The sequence below is a fragment of the Barbatula barbatula genome, assembly GCF_947034865.1.
Source record: "Barbatula barbatula genome assembly, chromosome: 18".
NCBI lineage: Eukaryota > Metazoa > Chordata > Actinopteri > Cypriniformes > Nemacheilidae > Barbatula > Barbatula barbatula.
In genome coordinates, this window is record NC_136781.1 from 19,905,855 (window position 1) to 19,929,157 (window position 23,303).

Consider the following 23,303-nt stretch of genomic DNA (forward strand, 5'->3'; position numbering starts at 1 on the left):
AAGAGGTTTTCCAATCTGGGTTTAAAACCCTGCACAGCACGGAATCAGCTCTTTTAAGAGTTTTTAATGATATTTTTTTAGCTACTGACTCTGGTGACTGTGTTATCCTTGTGCTTTTAGATTTAACCGCTGCATTTGACACGGTGGATCATGAGATATTGATCTCACGTTTGAAGCAGTGGGTGGGCATTGGGGGCATAGTACTGGAGTGGTTCAGTGGTTCCACAGGGCTCAGTACTTGGCCCTCTTCTTTTCTCTCTCTATCTGCTCCCACTTGGTTCCATACTTAGGAAGCATGGCATTTCTTTCCACTGTTATGCAGATGACAGTCAGATTTATATACCACTCAAAAGGAAAGATTCATACTCTGCCAATCTACTACTTAGTGTCTTCATGACATAAAGGCTTGGATGGCTTTGAACTTTTTAAATTTCAATGATGAAAAAACAGAAGTAGTTGTTTTTGGTAGCACTCCTGGGGGGGTCCCTGTAGATTTGCGTTCCTTGATCCAGTACATTAAACCTAGCATCAAAAACCTAGGAGTTAAAGTAGACCGGGAGCTGAAGTTTAGTGGTCAGATCAATGCGGTTGTTAAAGCAAGTTTCTTCCACTTGAGGCAGCTGTCAAAAATAAAGCCAATACTATCAATAGGGCTGTGTATTGGCAAGGGCCTCACGATACGATACATATCACGATAGATGGGTCCCGATACAATATATCACAATACATTCGATACGATACAAACGTTCGATATATTGCAATAATTTGTTTTAAATAAATACAAATTAAGAGTGAGCTAAAAATACATGTTGGTGTGTACAATCTATGGTATTCTGGTATGTTCATCACATTATAGTGATAACTCTGCAGACACAAAAGATTCCATTCAATTTTATTAACAAAGCTATTTATAAGAGGTATTTGTCATCTTGCTTACACAGTGCTACTGAACAGCGAACATATAATGTTTAAAGTGCATATTTAGTCATTAAACATTTAAATGCAAATGCCACAAAAACGTATTTTTTTCAGTATGTTGTTAATAAAAAACAAAGTACATTAAAATCTATTCATAAAACTGAAATTGTCAGTATGACTCTCTTTTATATCCCACTCCACCAGTGCAGTTTTCAGTAACTCCGCAATGTTTATGCCAGTATGGCTCGTCTCATGCATTGCGCGTGTCCGTGGTTGTGATGTAATCCTAACATACGTTGCATTGCAAATCGGGATTTTTTTTTACCTCTTCGTAAATCCCGGGTACTTCTACATCCGTTATGTGCCTGCGAATCGGAATCACATAACACAGCTAGTGTTCACCATATGCCCGAAGCCGGGGTTTTCAATCACACTGTCGCAAATCCTTACAAATAAAATACACCACCGACTCTGTTATTTTCTTTGCACGAGGTAAGATATACGGAAGCTTGTTGGTGATATTATATGAATGAATCTAATTTACGCCATTTGCTTTCTCGCACCCGCTTACTTTTGAGACATTGTCCGTATGACAGCGAATCACAGCGACATCAACAGGAACGGAAAAAATGGTTATGCGATGAAACGTCATTTTGAATCCATTCAAAACATGACTTATTTAAGGTATCAATACTATAGGTTGGACTATCGATACACTATCGTGAAAAAAATTATCGCAATAGTTAGCTGTATCGATAATTTTCCACAGCCCTAACTATCAAGGCAGCATTTTGAAATGATAATCCACGCCTTTGTTACCATTAGGATGGATTACTGTAATGCACTATATGTTGTAAGTGGGTCCTCCATCGCCCGTCTCCAGTTGGTACAGAATGCTGCTGCACTCTTTTTAACTAGCACACGTAAGCATGAACACATTTCCCCCATATTAGCTGCACTTCACTGGCTGCCCATTCAATTTAGGATTAATTTTAAAATTAATTTATTTGCTTTTAAAGCTCTAAATGGTCTTGCCCCGCCCTACCTCTCAGAGCTACTATGCCCTTATATACCCAGCCGCTCTTTCAGATCTGAGGATCAGCTCCTCCTGAGTGTGCCTAAAACTAAGCGGAAGCTCAGAGGGGACCGTGCCTTTGCTGTGTCGGCTCCTAAATTATGGAACGCTCTGCCTCTTCATGTCAAGCAGGCTTCTTCGTTGCCTGTTCAAGTCCCGTCTTGAAACACATCTTTACACTGTGGCCTTTTATACCTAGTAAGATGTTGATTTTATATACTCCAGTATAATATTTATTTGGGATTGCTTATTGCGCCGAGATTCTCTGTTTTATTAAAAATGTTTTATTGTTGTATTATATGTTTAACTGTGCAAATTGTGCGAGTTTCTAGATTTTTTAAATATAATGTCTTAATTTCTGTACAGCACTTTGGTTAGCTTTGGCTGTGTAAAGCGCTCAATCAAATAAAGTTGGATTGGATTGGACTGGATTTATAAAAAGCAATATGCCTGATTTAAAGACGTAATGTGTAAGAAAACAGTGTTTTCAGAAAACACTTTTATCCTGTTTACTTACACTTATAAAAAACAATGAGTTTGGTTTTTAAAGTTAAGACAGTGTTTCTCATTTGCTTTATGTGACCATTCTCTTCAGTTTTGTTGTTACTTGAAGCATAGGCTCACACAGTCTTGCACTTTCTGCTGGAACGGGGGATGGAGACCAATAGCTCATTTTCTTTTAAAGTGATACTCACCAAAATAGTGTGTTTTTCCTCAGAGGCAAAAATTGACATTTAGGTCATATTATAATAAAAGATCTGTGGTCTATTTTAAGCTGAAATTTCACAGACACATTCTTCTTTATATTATATTTTGTAAAATGGCTACATTTGGGGTCCTTTAAACTTAAAGGCAGCCTAAATTTAATTGACTTTGGAGTAACTGTTTTTTCATAGAATGTTTTACCGAACAAAAATAGCTCAATCAATCATTATACATGTGGGCTTGTCTACATAAAAAGATTGGGCTGCATAAGCAAGGCAAGACATCCCCTCAGCTTTTCTAAGCAATATTTTCTTTCTATACTGCTTGTGTTTTCTCTGTAGCTACGTGTGAGGTGTGCGTTGTGTAAACGTTTTTTTTTTGTGCTTCACTGCTCCCGCAATTGACTTCTACCTTTTGTTCCAATAACATTACATTATTATTAACGAACATTTAAAAATCGATTTTATGACATTTGTCCATCAATCCAAAATAGTGTTCGTCCTCATCACGATGCACCATAGACAAAACTAATTAAATAAATGTTTATCTTGTGTGATAATAGGGCTGTAACGATTACCAGTTCAATGGTTTACCGTGATAGTAACGTACAACGGTTAGAATTACCATATCATATTTTAGGGATGCACCGAAACTTTTTTTCAGACCAAGTACAAGTACTTACATTTGGGTACTTGCCGATACCGAGTACCCATACGAGTACTTAATAATGACTCGCTTATTCATACTGTCACCTGCCACCACCTTCTGGCAGTTTAGTTTCATGTTTACACATTCTTTGCAACATTTCTTAGTTGTAAAAATATTTAAACCTATCTCATAACATTGTTTAATATTTAAACCTATCTCATAACATTGTTTAATGTAGTTGTAATTTGTCAGTGTTGTAAATTATTTAATTTGATTGGTGACAGCCCTATAGTGTCTTATTCTGGTTTAATTTATTGTTCAAATTTAAGAATACAAACAGAAAGCTGCAGCATAGCCTGTATTTAATAAGATTACGGAAAACACCCTTTATGAAAGGTAAAATATCACAAATATGCAGATTTAAATATGTCAAAGCTGATTGAACACTGGTGAGAATATTTCTTCAGAATAAATTATATTTACAACAAAAAACGTTTAGTTTTTTTACTTATTTGAACTTTTTTTAAATCTGTCATTCTCTTGTCTGAAGGACAAGCACGTGAACACGCTAAATGTTGAGCCCTGGGTATTACTATTACAGTTCTTCTAACAATGTTTTATTTTCATCAGATGTTTTTCACTTTCTAACTGTAACAAAGTAAATATTCAACTTGATGCTGTTGCTGACATTTTAATATTCAATTAATTTTACATAAAAGTTACTATAACACATTCAATGTATTTCAGTAACACACAACAGTAGCAGAATAACTGAAATTATATGTTAGTAGTACAGTACTAAAGTGTCAAGACTGAGCTTTTTTTTTTTAAACTGAGAGGCAGATTATTTTTGATGAAAAGAAGCTTCTCTCTGCATTATCAGCTATGAGCCGGTTTCTTTTTTTCATCAACAATGTGCAGCCTTTCAATTTCAACACTACTGCATGGTACCGAGAGGTATCTGCGTGACATTTGGGCAAGAGTGGGAAACCGCACTTTGTTAACCCCCCAGTACTGCAGTGGTTTGTCTTTCCGAGACGTTGATCTCGCCAAGGTATGTCTCTAACTGAACGGCAGCAACCACAGGTGCACTGCTCAGTGATGTTGATGCTTGCGCATCAGCTATCTCATCAAACACACTGTCCAGTGCTCCTGGCCCGGGTCTTGCATAGCTTTCTGGCAGGTGGTTCCCCCAGATCCTCCTGCTTTTCTGCTTCTCTTCCAGACACCTTCTGCAGCTCCTGCATCACCATCTCTTTGGCCTCTGTAGCAGTGTTGATGTTTGAGAAAAAACGACCTTTACACCTAAAGAAAATAAAATAGTTTAAGGTCAGTTATAATGGCAGTTTTGTTTTAAATTCATCTTGAATTGTCTTTCTCTAATGCTCAGCAAAGACTAGGGATTTTAAGGTTAAGGTTTTGATTATGACTCTTAACAATACAGGTAAACGATTTTTTTTTTAAATAAAGAAAATTGTTATTTATATACACATGTGTATATATCGACACTGAAAATACTTGCTTACCCCAAATACAGTGGTGAAGTTTATAACTTTCCACGCCATAAGGTGGTATCGGGTGCGATTGTATCGGGGTAGTTTTACAAGTACATAAGCACAGTATCCGACCGAGACCCGAATACTGGTATCGGTATCGGTGCATCCCTATCATATTTTCATTACCGTTAAACCGTACCAGTGTTACGTCTTGAAAAACCCTGATCAGCATCAAACAAAGTTATCAAGAATATAACGTAGATGCAACATGAAATGTTGTTTTTGTTCATTTATGTCAGGAGAATAAATCAGGAGCCAGGAGTATTGACATTCAGAAAAAAATTAACACAGGACATACCTATTTATTCACGTCTGCTTCTGTGAGTCTGTGATGACGGTGCTCCACTAATTAGGAATTTATTCAAAAAATTTGCACATTTGTGATAATTGAGATATCCTAACACACGTTAACTTATTACATATTTCTTTATACAGAACCTTCATTTCTATTCATTTTTCATTAAGAGATGTGATATGCTGAGTTTGAAACTCCGTTCAGCTTGTTTCTTCTGCTATGGGCATTGTTATGAGCGCAGATGTCAATCCACTTTCTCCTGGGTCCTAAAGTTCACCCATTTCTCACAACACTTGCAGACAGATGCTTTGCTGAATTGTGTTGTGTTTATATGACAATCTGATTTACTCACTTAAAGTTGTATTTAATCTGAACTAGGAAACTTTTACCTCATGCCTCCAACGTGCCATGACTAATATTAATGTTATTTATTTGATGATGAACTCAAAATTTAATTTGGTTTACATCAGTACTATATCGTTAAGCGTGATAATGTTATTGACTATAACCGTGATCTAAAATGTATTTGATCTTTGTGTTACTCATGTCAGCAATCCTTGTGGTGTGTTGTGTTCAGTGTTTGATGGGATGTGTTTGTTGTTTGTATGTGGTGTGTTTCGTTTTCTGGTTGTATGTGTTGTTTTCAGTGTTTGATGGGATAATTTGTTATTTTCAGTGTTTGGTCGGATTTATGTTCTGTGATGGCGATCCTGTTTGCGGTGGTGGCTCGTGGCTCGACAGTTTTGGCCAAACATGCACGTTTCTCTGGAAACTTTCTGGAGGTGACTGAACAGATTCTGGCTAAAATTCCTTCTGAAAACAACAAACTCACATACTCTCACGGCAGGTATGACTGTTGCAGCTTTACTTAGTGATGTTTATCTGTTCCTCTGTCACATCTATGTTGTTTTTAATCTGGTGAATTGCTTTTTTTTCAGCTATCTCTTTCACTACATTTGCCATGAGAGGATTATCTATCTGTGCATCACTGATGATGTGAGTATCTGTCACATGAACTGTTGCTTACTGACACTGGTCATATACTGAGCTGTCTGTCAGCTTGCAGGAGTTTGAGCGCTCTCGAGCTTTTGGTTTCCTGAATGAAGTAAAGAAGAGATTTCAGAGCACGTATGGGTCGCGGGCACAAACAGCTCTACCTTATGCCATGAACAGTGAGTTCTCCAACATGCTGGCGGCACAAATGGTGCGTTTGCGTTCTTTCATACATTCAACAAATTTTCCCTGTTTATCCTTTACTTTTAGATTTGTATTGGTGAGGTCACTGTGTTTTATATTCCAAATTATATCTCTCCCTTTCGGTCTTGTTTAAGTACAAAAATATATCAGCTTTAAATTGTATAACTAATAGGCTGCAGTACTAGAGATAACAGACTTGCAGGATAAATGGGTTTTACTCAGATACTCACAGACACCCTAACAACGTATAAAAAGCCCACTGTGAGATCAAGTTGTACTAACATAACAGGGCACTTGGCATCAACGGATTGAGCAATATCGTTTTTCACCTTTTACCGTGCAGACTCAGTGCTATGTCGTGATCTAAATCCAGACTGGAAGGTCTCCAAAATAGAGTTAATTTTTTTATTCTGTAAAGGGCAGGTGGGAAACTGGTCTAAATTACATAAGACTAAGGGATCCAGATGTGATTTTTGTTCAAGAAGAGGACTAATCAGAATATGTTTAAAAGCTGTAGGGACTGATCCTGAACTGAGACATATTAAATTTGCCAACAGAAAATACCCTATAGTGGTAACAACCTCTTTTAACGGTTTGTTTGGAACAAGGTCCCTGGGGCAGTTTGTGGCCTTCATATGCTGCACTAACTTGGTAAGGAATGACAATGAAATCGGTTCAAACTGTTCAAACACTGCAGAATGTGCTGCAGCGACATGTAAATCGGTTCCAGAACTCCTGTTAGTGAGTTGTCTATTAATAATCATTGAAGGAAGTTCCACGTAATGAACAATCAGAGTGCAGATACTACTTTTCAGACAGACTTGCCTTGTGTATTGTGTTTCGGTTGTTGGGAATGATTTTCACTTGCTTTTTGTTTATTCCCAGTTTGAATTTAAATAATTGTGTTTCATGTTACTAAGAGAAACAATGTGAAGATTTAGTCCTGCAAAAACTTCATAATCATCCATAAACTGTATATTATATGTAGAATCGATTTTATTTATACTGATATTAGACTTAAATCGTTATTAATATCAAGAACAATAATAATTTTCTAAATCATGCAGTCCTTTGTAATGAGTCCCTGTTTTTTTATCACATGTGATATGCTCCTGTGACTTGATTATTGGATATGAACTACTTTTTTAATTTACCTCAAAATTCCTCCAGTACACCATTAGCTTGCATATCATGTTACATTTTTTATTAAATAAATCACTTTAATATTGATCTAAATTGAATATAAGTTGTTTCAGGATATAGGTTTAAGGCATGATCAAGGCATAAGGCCATCTGTTGATTAGAAAAAAAACCTATAGGAATTACAGTTTTAGACAAAAAATGTGTTTTGCCATACATATCCAGCAGAGGGCCATAGAGATTTAATAATTTTTCTGCATGTGACCCACTGTTCCTATCACAACTTTTGTAATAAATTGTGTGAAGTTATATACCATATACACATTATCTGATAACATTATTTTTTTTAGATGTGCTTTAATATTCAATAATTTCAAATTTAATCTTCAAATCAATGTAGAAACAACAGATTTATTGAACAGCATCATTTTATGAATGAAAGCCAACATTCTGATATCAGTACTGTAACTAGTGTCTCTATTAAATGTATTATATTTATTTGTTTTAACATTAGTTATAGCCATTCAAAAATATAACAGAGTTATCGTGTCAGGTAGGAAATATACAGAAATTGCATACAAGTTCTGAAACACAAATACAGTCAGCTAAATTGTAAATTAAATACAGTAGAATTCTCATTAAAGCTACAAAACACATGTAGTTCCTCTTTTCTTTTGTTCTTTGATTAACATAAGTGACAGGAGTCACAGCAGTAGAACAAGTATTTGCATTCATTTAAGATTGTATTTAACATGTTGAAATTTGTGCGAAAATACTAGACAAAATGTGCTTTCTGTCATAATCTTGTGTGGTTTAACTGACGCAGCCTTTAGCAATGCGTTTTACCGCGTCCCACAGCTAGATACTGTCTATCTTCACTAAACGCATCAAACCTTCAAAGATCAAATCGCGCTTAAGGGGTTTAAAAGCATGTACACGAATAAGAGCGTGATTATATAATGTAACGCTAGACAAAGGATGACAAAAACGACCAATTTTTTTTTATATCCCTTACATCCCTAATAGATATATAGATAAACATACATATAAAGTATATAAACATTGTCGCAACTGCGCACATGCACTTATTAGGCCTATGCAAACCAAGGGCACAGATGGGATTTTTTAACTGGGGGGACAATTCTGTCAGCAAATGATTTCAACTCAGTTAGTTATTTTGCGTAATTTGGGCTTTAACTAGTTGTCAAGTAGTACTTTGCACTAAAAAGCCATTGAAGGACTCTTATTTGAAATCATGGATAAACAACAATGAACAAAGGCCAACCTATCAGCACTAGTGTGGCGGGTGACCGAAGGGCAGTAAGGGGGTTTCTTAAAGTATTACAACTAATAAGATTGTACCATTCACACTCCGACTACGCCACTCTGGGAATTTCACCCAAAGAATTAGAATAAACCTCAACAAAAGGCATTCACAGGTTCGTATCACTCATTAGTGTCAGAGACATGGGTCATCGTACAAAAATATATTTTATTGACAATATTTAAAAGAGAACAGTATAAGAAGGATATGAGGGACTTTGCTCAGATTCAATGAACCCCTACAAGTGTAAGAACCAGGTCCAGGCAGGGACGAGAGGCACAGAGGCAGAGAGTCGTGGCGCGCCACCCGCAGATGCAGGACCACTGCACTTCACTGTGCGCACACACACACACACACACACTCAGGTGTTAATACCAAGCACTGCACACGGTGAGAAAGATACCATCACCCCAATAAGAATCCTCTGCCCCTGGTGCTCAGGCCCTGCTAACACGCACACAAAGGAGATACATCAAATACATAAAATCCCTTTGATAGATGGGAGGATCTTTCAGGCTCAAACAAAAACAAAATTAGTCAAACAAGCCAGTCAAGCAATTTGAAACAAAATAGGGTTAAAGAAATAAACTTATTTCGAAAAGATAATTAGAGAATAGATCATTTAACTTTAGAAACAAAATTAAATACAAATGAAAAAAAAAGAAAAACTCTAAATAAATTGGAATGGGAGAAGAACAAAGATTGCGGTTTAGATTTTAGCACCCATCTTTGTAGCTAATATCAGTCCAACGAAAACTATATAAAACAAAATGCTAGAAATCAACTGAAATTGCAGTTGAATCAGTTGACGGTTAACCATTGAAACAGGACCGGAACAGAAACAGGACAGCACTGCGGCCGTAAATGAACATGGAGCACCCCGACTGGAATACAGTTATAGCCCTTTACGGACCTATAAACAGGGCCTGATCGTCGAGGAAAATGAAACGTAGCTTTCTCTGGAGGGGAACTCAGGTTCTCACAACTGAGAAAGGGTATGGATTAGGTTCTCACGACTTCTTCAGTATCCACATCCAGTACATGCAAACAATAACAATCGTAACGAGCTTGTGCAGCGGTAGACAAAAGCACGCTCTCCAAAGCAAAGCGTTGTCTCGGGTGCTCGCATCCGGTTTCCAGGAAGCAGTGACGGAAGCGCGTTAACAACGCAGCGATTCCAAACGTGACGCCTGGCGAGCGGTAAATGCGTTGCTGTTTTAAAGCCCAGGCGCACAGATGATAGGCTAGAATGGCCATCAATTACAATGATGAAACACAGAAACGCCCTTCCTGCCACACTAGCAATGGATGATCAAACTGTTATTTGGATAGAATGCCAATCACCCACCAAAACTTCATACCTTCTGTAAAATATGTTTCATTTAAACATGAATCAGTACCTTTACCTCAGTCAACTTATACAGTACATTGGGCAAGATGATAATGTTATGCACCCTTATTTAGTCCAACTAAAAAGTACTTCCTGAAGATAAATTGTTTGATTTATCCAACCATTCTCCTCTGTCCACTCCCCTAATTCATCATCTCCATCATCTCGCAAAAGACTAGTTATACAAATAAATAACAAAACTAATCTACCACATCTGGAAAAAGTCAACTGGCATAGGATACTTACATTGTTTACTGTACATCATGTTTCTAGTCCTTGTATTGCCTTCTCATAAGGGCATTAAATCGCTTTCCCTTTAATTCTCCTTCACAACTCCTTCCTGGTGGAACATTCTTCCTAACTCAGTCCGGTCAACCACATCTCTCACAACCTTCAAAAACCTACTTAAAACCCATCTCTTCTGTGACTACTCGACAGACAAATGAAAAACAAAATGTACACTAACCCTCTCTCTTCTCTCAACAGGTAGTGGTCTAGCTTTTGTTGAAACTAGTAACTTTGTATTAGCACCTATCGTACTATTGTATGACATATCGCTTATTGCTCCCTGAATTCTTTGTAAGTCGCTTTGGATAAAAGCATCTGCTAAATGACTAAATGTAAAAGTAAATGTAGTCCCCTTTTGGCTTGCTAAGAAAATGTAAACAGATATATCCAGACCAGCTGGCTTAATCAATTAATATCCGAAGAAATAGAATTAAAAAAGTTAATTGCTTGAGGGATAAAATACAATTTGGAACTGTTTTTTATAAACCGTGGGGACACAGTACAGTTGCCCGGATGGCAACAATTCAAAGGCAAAGGCTATAGGATGTCTTTTATCTTTCACAATATTGTTAGCTTTATTCAACACTCTATCTTTGTATATACTATACTCTGTAAAGAAATCCCTAACAATTTACCTGCCAAAATCACCTCTTTCCTTATTATTTTCTTCTGTGCCTCTGAAGCATTGCCATACCAGCAAATTAAACCAAATGTTAAAACACTTTCAATAAAAGCACCATAAAAATCTGGAACTTTCCATTGTGGATATTGAACGAGAGTAATCTTTGTTTAATCTTTTTACTTGATTGCTCTATCCACAAATCCCATTTAAGTTTGTAATCCAGTACCATACCATTGTATTTATAGTTTGTAACTGATTGTATTGGCTCCCCATTTATTGATGTAGGATGAAATGAATTTTTCTCTCTAAAATAAAAAAACATCTTTGTTTTTGAAGTATTAAGTGGAAGGTTAGATTTTTCACACCAATTTAAAACAGGCCCATGCTCTTCCTCTCCATCATATAAAAGACTCACTAGCGCAGTATCATCTGCATATTTAATAATGTATCTATTCTTGAAGGAACTTGAACAAGAGTTAGTCTATAAGATAGAAAGTAAATGAGAAACGCATCCTTGGGGTGATCCAATTGATGTAATAATTTTATTAGAAACAGATCCTCCTTAACTGACAAAATCGCTCACCCACATAATCAATTTGTTCTCAAGTGAGAATGCTCTTGCCAGAATATCAGTAAATACCGTAGGAGAAATATAGTTAAAAGTTTTTATTTAAAAAAAAATATATTTTAAAAACTCAAATCACAGTATGGTTCAATAATTCACTGTTACATATACAATTTTTCTCATCCCCGAAACTCAAACCATTATTTGATGACTTTAAAAGTGTTTATCAATAGCAAGATTATATGTTTGTATTTGGCGAGCTACAGAAATTTCCTTTTGCGTGCATATGATACGCATGTGTTTTGCGTGCACTTTTCGTCTACATACCTACAGTTCTTAACCCAAACCATCTTAACCAATATTGTATTATTGCTCCTGTATGACAAATCGCTTTATTGCTCCATGAACTCTTTGTAAGTCGCTTTGGATAAAAATACTAAATTACTAAATGTAAATGTATCATATCCACGTAAAAATAAAGGAATGCATATTAATAGCAAGCCAAATTCAAACAAACTCGTACTATAGATAGGCAGTACTAGGAGATCGGATACAATATTTAAATAATTAAGTTAGTATTATTTATGTATGAATAGTCCACTGATTCCAGGCCACCTGGAATTGTCCCCGTGTTTCATATCCGTTCCAGAGCTGATAGTGGGGAGTTAAGCTGCCAGTACAAGCGGAATTGGCGCTTTATTGCTTCTCCTGGGTTTCCCGGATGTGAAACTTTGAATTTCAAGCCGAATTTGAACCACTGAATTTGTGGAAGCAAATTTTTTAACTGAAATAATATGGACTGAAAATTGTCTGTCGAATATTAAAGGTTGTATTTTAAAACAAGTATAATTTTTTTTTGAAATTTAAAAGATGCATTTGGATTAAATCAAGTCAAGTCAACTTTATTTATGTAGTGCTTTTTACAATTTTCATTGTTACAAAGCAGCTGTACAAGAAAACATATTTTCTATAAGCAAAACATAAAAGGTTATGCAAGTCAAAACACATGTCGAATATCAGACAGAGTATAAATTCCTATATGCAGTGTTAAATTAAAATTATAAAATTCTAGCACCCCCCCCCCGACCAGACAAACAGTGCAAAACAGTATGCAAACGGTGGCGAGGAACCCAAAACTCCATTGGAGGAGAAAAAAACATAACCAGGAGATTCCAGTTCCCCACTGGCAAAGCTGCAGCCTCTGCACAAGGCAAATACAATTTTTTTATTTAAGATTATCATTAATAATCTAATAGCGGCTGAAGTTTTGAAAATGAAGAGTCGCCGCGTCCTTATTTATCCAGCTCTATCATCACAGCTTTTGTAAGGTCTGGGCATGGACTACGTCCTGCCCGCTCTGGTAACCTTCGAGTGCCCATTCTGGTAACCTTGGAACCATAAGACAAGACTGGCTAAGAGTAGAGTACTGTTCTGCACTCTTTGATACAACAAATACATCCGTTGTTATTGGAAGTGTTCCTGATTTCCGGTTGATCTAACTAGTGCAGCCTAAACCTTCAGAATATTTATATTATGATAGTCTAGTGTATGCAAGATTAAAAAGATGTGTCTTTAGTCTAGATTTAAACTGACAGAGTGTGTCTGCCTCCCGGACAGTGTGGAGAAGACTGTTCCAAAGTATAGGCGCTAGATAGGAAAATAATCTTCCGCCTGCACTTGTTTTTGAAATTCTAGGAACGAACTGACCGGACACCTGAGAGCGTAGTGCAGGTGAAGGACTATTATACAAGAGAAGTTCACTCAAGTAGTGAGGAGCTAAACCATGTTGTGCTTTATAGGCAATAAGCAAGATTTTAAAGTTAATGCGATCCTTTATATGTAACCAGCGCAAGGTTGACTGAACAGGGCCAATATGCTCATACTTGTTTTTGTACGTGTAAGAACTCGAGCTGCCGCATTTTTGGATCATCAGCATAACATTGAAGGCTAACTCTGTGTCGCTTTATTATATCTCTAAGAGGTAGCATGTATAATGTGAAGAGCGTAGGCCCTAAGACGGAGCCCTGTGGTACACCATACTGGACTTGCGATTTGCGTGACACCTCATTGTTTATTGCTACATATTGAAAACAGTCGGATAAATAAGATCTAAGCCATTTCAAAGCTATTCCCTTAATGCCGACATAATTTTTTTCGAGTCTATGTAGGAGCGTGCTGTGGTCACCAATAAGGAGATACAACCTCGGTCAGACGCCAAAAGCAGATCATTTGTATCTCAATTTGTGATCAAAGCAGTCTCAGTACAGTGATGTGCTCTAAATCCAGACTGGAAATCTTCATTGATGTCATTCCTTTGAAGGAAGGAACATAATTGAGTTGAGACTACTTTTTCCAGAACTTTAGATATGAAAGGAAGATTCGATATAGATCTGTAGTTAACTAGTTCTCCAGGGTCGAGATGTTTTTTTTTTGACAAGGGCCTTATAACAGCCACCTTATATGCTTTATGCACATGTCCTAGTATCAGAGATGAGTTAATAATGCTAAGAAGAGGATCTATAATTTTGGGAGCATCTCATTCAGTAGATTTGTAGGTATAGGGTTTAGCATGCATGCAGTTGATTTAGATGATCTAATGATTTTAGATAGTTCATCGGGATCTATGGTAGAAAATAATTGCAATTTCTCCTTAGGGGCGCTGTAGTTAGTTTCACAGCGGGTTTCACTTCTGGTTGCATAGTTATATTTTTTTCTCTAATATCTTGGATTTTATTTGTGAAGTAGTTTTTCGTGCCACTTTCTTTAGAGCCTGAGTGTGCTCATTATATCACGGTGTCAGGCTGTCATTTTTAATCTTCAAGCGCAGAGGAGCAACTGTGTCTAGCGTTTCCGAGAAGGTGGTGTTAAAAGGTTCAATGGTAAAGTCAAGATCTTCAACGTTATTTCTCATACTAGAGATTTGAGACAATTCAAGCAGATTATCAAGAAAAGCACCTTTGGTAGTTGAAGTTATTGTTCCACCATATTTGTTACAAGGAGTTTGATTTGCAGCCTTATCACTCATGCACCTGCCTCGAATCCTGGCTATCGTCCCGCCTACCTCACTACAGGTTACCTTGTTCGATTGCCAACATTCTTTTGTGTTCTATAGAAGAAAGTCATACAGGTTAGAAATGACAAGAGGGTAAATGATGACAGAATTACTTCACTACTATCACATTAACAATTTAATTGTGAAAAGCGCTATATAAATTAAATTGAATTATCACTTTGAATGTAAAAAAGATGTTACTAAAGTGAATATACCTATAATTTTTGACCAACAAGATGAAATATTTGAAAATTTAACTGTATCTGCATTTTTATCCACATCCCTGATAGCACAATGTTTGTGGCTCAAATCCAGTACACACTAATAGGCTATCAGGTCCATGTTGGTGCTTCTCCTCTTCAGTTCTCCTGACTCATTTCTTTGTTTCTGAGGCTCAAGACTACATGCATCTAGTGTTACTTGCAGCAAAAAAACTGCGGTGGATGGTGTTAGTTATATTGTCATTTGTATCGTTATCGCAAAAAAATACCAGAAATTTTTTGTTTTAGGGCCATCTTTCATAAAATATGAAATGTCATAAAAAGCAGTAAATGTAACTTTTTATACAAGTCAACACCTTATTACAACAGTAATTGTATGTTTTAACAATTATTAGGAGTAAACTGTTTGTGTTACTTGAAAATGTATTGCTTTAATTTATGTTTTGCCAAATAGAACCTTATAATTGTTAACTAAAGGTGATTTTTCAGAATCAGAAGGTTTTATCTGCGTTTCAGAAAATGTTGATATTGTACATTTAGAATACATTTAGGGTCTCTGTCTTCTTTATGTTCAATTTAAAAGAGATTTCTTGCCCATATAATTGTTTCTATATGAAATGCAAAAACATCTCAAATTTACTTCTACTTTGTAGTGAGAACCTTATAATTCCAAGGCGACGACACGCCTCTACATGAGAAGCAAAAACAGAAATAGCAAATAAAATATAATAAATTGTGCAGTTCTCAGTTTTACAATAGATTATATGACTTACTGCTCTGACCTTATTGCCCTCTTCTTATGGTTCCACTGGGCTCTTAGGGCACGGTTGCATCTCTAGCTCTCACATTTGTGAACCCTTTACCAAGGGCTGTCTCCACCTCTTTCTTGCTTACAGCTTTAAGTAAAGGGTTCTGCTTCAGGCTACCTGTGAAGCGAAATAACGAATTAATATAAAGTATGGCATGCTACTGAATCAAACAGGAGATAACTGTCAATAAGTATGTTGGAACCAAGCAAGTTACATGAGCATAATCCCCCCAAGAAATGTAAATCAAGATTGAAACCACATTCTAAACTACCATTTACCAAAACTTTGTTTAAGGATCTAGGTAAGTGAAGCTGATTTGTATTCATACCATACAAGATATAAAAAAGTTGTAGGGTCCGAAATGAGTGTTTGCCATGCCGCCCAGTGAGGTTGAAATGACGGGAAAGGTGATTTGTCATTACAAACACCATAGTTATTGGATTTAAGAGTGTCTTTAAAAGCTATTCCTAAAGCATCTGTATCGTTATTTACATGGATGTTAAAATCACAACAGGGACTCTGTCTGCGGCCAGTACTAGTTCTGATAAGAACCCACCAAATTATTTAATCAAATCTGTGTGGCACCCTGGAGGCCTATATATAATAGCCAGAATAAAGTTTAAAGATGTTTTATCCTTAGTATTAGGTGTTGATACATGGAGTAATATGACTTTAAAAGAATTGCATTTAGGATTAGACTTCTGGGAAATGCTAAGAGAGTTACGGTAAAGTGCAGAAACACCTCCCCCTGTGCCTTTTTAGGCGAGGCTCGTGTTTATAATAATAATCTTGGGGGACAGACTCATTTAAAGAAATATAATAATCTGGCTGTAGCCATTTTTCTGTCAGACAGAGCATGTCTATTTTATGATCTGTTATCATATCGTTAACAAAAAGTGCTTATTAGAGAGAGATCTAATATTTAGCGATCCATATCATTACAGGTGATTATCTGTATTTTGTCTAATTAGTTTAACTAGTCGTGGCCTAATGGTTAGAGAGTCGGACTCGTGACCAGAAAGTTGCCAGTTCGATCATCAGGACCGGCAGGTAACGACTGAGGTGCCTTGAGCAAGGCACCTTACCCCTACTTGCTCCCCGGGCGTTGCAGTGATAGCTGCCCACTGCTCCGGGTGTACGTTACATACATCTTAGTTCTTCGGACAGACTCGTCAAGGCTCCTACCTCCAATATCCCCCAGGACTGAGACCTAATGTTGACAATGTATATTTACACAAAGGAAAACAACATGCATATTAATGTGCATAGGTTAGAGTGTGTGAAGTCAGTGGATAATTCTACAACTCTGTACTAATTTTTAAGAACACTGACCACATTTTTCTGGACGTCAGACTCGCAGAGCTTCAACTACACATCCTCTACTTTAGAAAAGCTCTTTAATGGAAAGGTGACCACCTCAGGCAAGACAGGAAAAACACTGTGTGCTTCTCTCTGCTGCAGAATGGACCGTATTATGCTACCCTGCACCTTTTGACAATCTTTCATTTCTTCCCGTATTGTAAGAATACGAACAAACAATCCATCCCATTCTGCTAACCCACTGGGCTGAACTGGTCTTTAGGGAGTTGGTGTTGGTGCTGGGATGCTGCAGGCTGGGATTTGTGTTTCCTGTAAAGAATGAAGTTGTGTTCCATTTGTGAGAGATGGTGCAGCTACTCGCCTGTTCCAAAGTCTCTTTGATAGAAGTTTTCTTGGTGGGGGCAAGGCCATTTCAGGATATTCTTTACTTTACGTCTGAAACACAGGAGGAAAAGCAAGTATGATAAAAAAATATTTGAAATACTTTATTAGCACAACTTCTGCAGCCCTTCTGCAAGGAAAACACGTTTACTTTCGGTTTTAAGTTAAGACACGATCTTCAAATGCCATGAAACCGCCATTTGGTTTAATCATTTGTAAATATAGGGCGTGTTCATACTTGAAGTTCGGTTCGTTTGGTGCTTTTGGTCCGGACCAAAAAAAAAATATATATATTCCTGGTTCTCTTAGCGTTCACACTAGCATTTTAACAGCGAACCAAAGATACCAAACCTAAAAGCACAGGGGTTGCAATTTTCAATTTGAAAGGCAATACGCAAAATGCAATGCATTATGTAAAATGACAATGCAATTGTGTATTTAAATATACATTTTAAATAACATGAAAATTAAAATTAAATAATATCAATTACATTTTTCGGGCCCCAAACATGTTATTTAAATAGATATTTATAGCGCTCTAAGTTGCAAAATGAAATTGCAACCAATGTGCTTCCATAATAAACCACCTAAACCAACATCAGGTTCCGGAGCAATTGTACTTACAGGTACGCCACCTTACGTGCATATACACTTTGGCAGTATTAGTCAAATCATACCACGATATGACATAGATTTGTGGGGGTGTGGTTACACGACACGTTTCAGGCAGGTCTGGGTGAGCATTCGCTTTTAGATAGAATGCATCTTTTTTTCCGACACTTACATTTTTGCAATTGAACATGTCTGATACATGCATGGGCAACTTATAACACACCAAAGACACAGAAAAACACGTATTCTCGGCATTTGACCCCTTTAAGTTAAAAGAGTTCTGTGCAAAACACAATGTAAGTGGCTAAACATTCAATATTTGACAACTGTGTTGTGTTTAACAATAGAAATGTCTGACAGTATCCACTGATGCAAACAACAAAATGTCGTTTCAGATGGAAGATATGTAGTTTAGTTGATTCATGTAAGGTAATTTGTAATATCTGTCCATTTAGCATTTTATTGTCGATAAGGCTAAGAATAAATGTGTTCATATTGGAAATTAATGTAATGGTTGTCAAGTAAATACACTTGCCAAAGATAAAATATCAATAAATCATTCTCACACTAAAACTGCAAACTGTGTGGTTTTGAAAGTGTTCATGTGTTTGTTTTTATGAGATTTTGACATCCCAAACACAGCAACAACTAATAGAATTGTGTGTGTTAGATTTATTGTGTGCAAATAATCAAGTATTGACAATAGTTGTATTGGGGCGCACCTAGGGGCCCCAAATAAAATTCAGCTTAGGGCCCAATAATGTGGGACAGGTAATCAGTTTGTGTGGAACACACAAAGGTAGCGCGAATCTGTGATATAGTGGAATTAAAACATTTTTTTTTTAAAATGTATCTTATAAAAATAATTTGTTATTTAGTCCATTCCAAATACAACATAATTAAGACATAGATCAAATGTGATCTAACATAAAACAATTTAAATGGCTATTTCAATTTAGGGTTCAGATTTTGAGCACAAATCAGACACGGAGTTATCATTTTGTAATATTTGAAGATCTTCTCAAAAGAGCACACTAAAGGAATGAAGGACAGACAAATAATAAAAAAAGTTTCTCTTTTAATATGTATTTGTTAAATAATGCATTTAATGGTTTGCAAATCATTTTTATTTTAATAAGCTTACCACAACCTAAAGGCTAAAAACTGTTTCAAAGCCACACAGTTTACAATGTTTTAGTGAGTTTGTATTCGGCAAGTTGACATGAGAGGATCGCCACCCGATCTACTGACAGACGTCGCAGCCTCTTGATGACTGAAATCACTGCCGTCTTCTCATACATTGGATAAAACTCATGTTTAAAAAAAATAGTTGCTACAGAAAGTAAAGAAAAAGTAATGTTCAGATAAATAGCAGTGTCTAAATGTTTCTTTACAAAGTCAAACATTTACTGTATAAAATGAAAAATGCTTGACGATTTATCGTTCTTGTGAATCACTGAACTATTATTTAGTTGGGTAGCCATGGTTTCTAAAAACTGCTTCACATCGGTGTTGCATGGAGTCGACCAACTTCTGGCACCTGTGAACAGGTATGCCAGCCCAGGACGATTGTACTAACAGACCACAATTCCTCTGCATTTCTTGGTTTTGCCTCAAAAACAGCATTTTTGATGTCACCCCACAAGTTTACTATTGGATTAAATTCTGGAAATTGGGCTTGCCACTTCATAACGTTAATCGTGTTTGCCTGCAACCAAGATGCTACTCACTTACTGGTGTGTTTAGGGTCGTTGTCTTGTTGAAACACCCATGTCAAGTGCATTTCCTCTTTGGCATAAGGCCACATTACCTCTTTTAGTATTTTACTGTACTCAAACTGATCCATGATCGGAATCCAATAAATAGGCCCAACACCATAGTATGAGAAACATCCCCATATCATGATGCTTTGGCCATCATGCTTCACTGTCTACACAGTGTACTGCGACTTGAATTCAATGTTTGGGGGTCGTCTGAAAAACTGTCTGCAACCCCTAGACCCAAAAAGAACAATCATGCTTTCATCAGTCCACCAAATATTGCGCCATTTCTCTTTAGGCCAGTCAATGTTTTGGCAAGTTGTAACCGCTTCAGCAAATGGTTTTTTTCAATAATGGGGCTTTGCGGGGGCTTCTTGCTGATAGGTTGGCTTCACATAGGCTTCTTCTAATTGTTACAGTTCTCACAGGTAACATCAGACTTTCTTTGATCACCTTGGAACAAAGCTGAGTCTTTGCCATTTTGGCTATTCTTTAATCCATTCGAAAGGTAGTTTTCCGTTTTCTTCCAATTCTATCTTTGGTTGCCATTTTAAAGCATTTGATATAATTTTTTCTGAGCAGCTTATCATTTTCTGCATTTCTTTTAGTTTTTCCCTCTCTAAATTTTATTTATCAAAGTACGCTGTTCTTCTTAACGTTCTCTGGAACGACCCAGTTTACTAGATGTTCAGAGAGAAATGCACAGTACAACATTTGCTGGCTTCGTCCTTAAATAAGGGCCACTTGTTTGACACCAGTCTTTCACAGAATGTTTTACCTCTCTAATGAACTCCACACTGCTATTATTTTGAACAAACCCTTTTCAATCGTTGATGAAAATTACACAGAATTAGCAGCATGTTTGTCATGACTGTTGGGTATGTTGGTTTTCTAGTATAATAATAATAATAATCATTTTCTAATATAATTTCTACCAAAAACAGTGACTGATCTGGTTAGTGATTAGGACTGTTATTATTTTGAACATAACTTTACATACATTTATGCATTTGTCGGACGCTTTTATCCGAAGTGACTAACATTGCATAAAACTATACATTTGTACCAGACTACGTGCAATTCCCTGGGATCGAACCCATGGTCTAAACACTGAGCTACATGAAAGCTGTATGTATACACATAGCAACCATGTTTTGTCTGAATTATTACTATTTGTATTACCAAAATGTGTGGTTTCGGTTTACTGTAAATACTGTAGTTAAACTATGCTTACTATAGTAAAAATATGATTATTCTCACCAGGGATTTTAATTTTTATTTCAAGTATCCAATTATTATTATTTTCGATTCCTAACCATCCGATTCTAATTCTGAATTGGAATTGATTTTTGTTTCCCAACCCTAGTTGGGTCTTAACAGACAATGAATGTTAACAGTGGATGTGTATCAGCATCAGCTCTAAAAGTAACAGTAACCTAATAAACCCGTTGCTGTCTGTGTTATGAGTCTATACAATACTAAAGCTTTTGACAGAAATACAGTTAAAATTTGAATAATACAGTGATAAAATTCAAAGATTATTTTATACTGGTCTTAGTAAAAGCAATAAAAATTCTTTAATAATTATCAATATCGAATGATATGAAACATTATATTAATAACTTTTTTTAGCTGTATCATCCAACCCAGTGTTCTTTCTTATTTCTAAGATAATTTAACCAAATATGGCCCTGAGAAGGAGATATCAGACGTCATAGTGAATGATTGTAAATAGTCAGCTTTGTGTTGTTGCTTTTTTTTGCACTATTGACAGAAACATCACTCAGACCCTAAAGGCTCCGACAGTCTGACAGAAACCCAGATGCAGGTGGATGACCTGAAAGGCATTATGGTCCGCAACATTGGTAAGACTGAGTTGCTTTATTCTCAGGTTAACAAATGTCAGCAGTGTCCAAATTCAGGGGGGGACTAGGGGAGTCCCGGACCCCTTATAAGGGGTCAAATAATGAACTTGGGGGTCCCCTGGTTGTTCATTAAAGAGAAGATGGCATCATATGCTTTTAAACGCTCTCGCAAAAGTTTGAAATTAATGACTGATCTTATCCACCCCTGACCCACCCGCAATTAATCAGAATGTACTGTTATATTACCTTACCCCCGACCCGCCGATTAGACAAGAGAGCGGTAAAACCAGAGAAAATCATAAGTTGTTGTTAGCCAGCTGCTAATTTGATTAAATTGTATGTAGTGAAAATAATAGTATTAATAATAGTAGTTTGCTTTTTAATGTCCTATAATTCTGATATAATTATATATTAAGTCTGGTAAAGAAAAATGCCAGTGGAAAAAAATAAACCCTTTTTTGCAAAGATGACAAGAAAGGAGGATAGTGTTGACTTGAGAACCTATCATCTCTGACTGACTTGAACAGGCCAATGAAAATTGGCGAATGAAATTTGCATGCCGGTCCCCGCCCCGGATATTCGGGTAAAAAAGGGAGCCGGCGTGCTGCATTCATTCACCTTTTGTGCTGAGGAGCCTGAGGATCGTGCCCCGACTGCTGCAGCGGGCGGCCAGCGTTGTGGCATGGACACAACGTCTCGTTCCCTCCATCAGGGAACGGAGGTTACATACGTAACCGAGACGTTCCCTTTCTGTCGGTCTCTCGACGTTGTGTCGACAGAATGGGGTTCCTCGGAAAACGCCACACACGGTCTCGCCGGATAGGGGAGAGCACGTCGGAGACATGAGGACACGAGAGGGTGTCGCGAGCAGGTGAAAGTACACCTGGGAGAGGTCATGGGCCATCGTGTGAGAGCCATTCATGAGAAGACATCAGACGGAATGGGGGGGTTACTACGCCCAATGGGGGGGTTACTACGTGTGGAGCACTAGGCCTTGTTAGAGCCACTGCTAGAGCTCAAAAACAGGCCAAGGGAGGCAGGGCTGCTCCGCCCGAACCGCCCCCAAGGAGTGCTTAGTGATGTATGGAATGCCTGCTCTTCGCCCAAGTACCTGGCGGTGTCCTGTAAGACTATGGCTGATACCGGTTCCACGCGGAGGCTGTAGAACCTCTCGAAGGTACTGGGCATAGCCCAACCCACAGCTCTACATACGTCTGCCAGAGAGGCGCCCTGAGCCAGTGCCCACAAGGAGGCCACATCCCTGGTGGAGTGCGCCCTCACTGCAAGCGGGCACAGGAGCTCTTGTGATCGGTAAGCCGTAGTGACGGCGTCCACGATCCAGTGCGCCAACCTCTGTTGGCCGGGGCCCTAGCCTGCACAATGGTCTCCACCACCGCTGGGGGTAGACCACTCAGGATCTCCTCGTCCCGTCCAGGAGCCAGACATGGAGGTTCCAGAGGTCTGGTCTCGGATGCCATAACGCGCCCTTCCCCTGCGAAAGAAGGTCCTTCGTCAAGGGAGGCGAACAGGTCCACCTGTGCCTGCCCGAACTGCACCCAA

At 37.5% G+C, this 23,303-nt stretch overlaps 1 protein-coding gene across 3 annotated transcripts in view; it reads left to right on the top strand.

The window, feature by feature from the left end:
* The window catches only part of sybl1 (synaptobrevin-like 1), a 38,184-nt gene that overhangs the window by 6,891 nt on the left and 7,990 nt on the right, over window positions 1–23,303 (top strand). For 2 of the 3 annotated variants that reach the window (XM_079479991.1, XM_079479992.1), the window contains exons 2-5: window positions 5,874–6,044; window positions 6,136–6,193; window positions 6,264–6,401; window positions 21,653–21,743. In XM_079479991.1, coding sequence (XP_079336117.1) covers window positions 5,899–6,044; window positions 6,136–6,193; window positions 6,264–6,401; window positions 21,653–21,743 — 433 coding nt within the window. In that variant the 5' untranslated portion in view covers window positions 5,874–5,898. Of the gene's footprint in view, window positions 1–4,535; window positions 4,676–5,873; window positions 6,045–6,135; window positions 6,194–6,263; window positions 6,402–21,652; window positions 21,744–23,303 lie in introns of those variants that run through there. The other variant, XM_079479993.1, reaches the window with a different exon arrangement.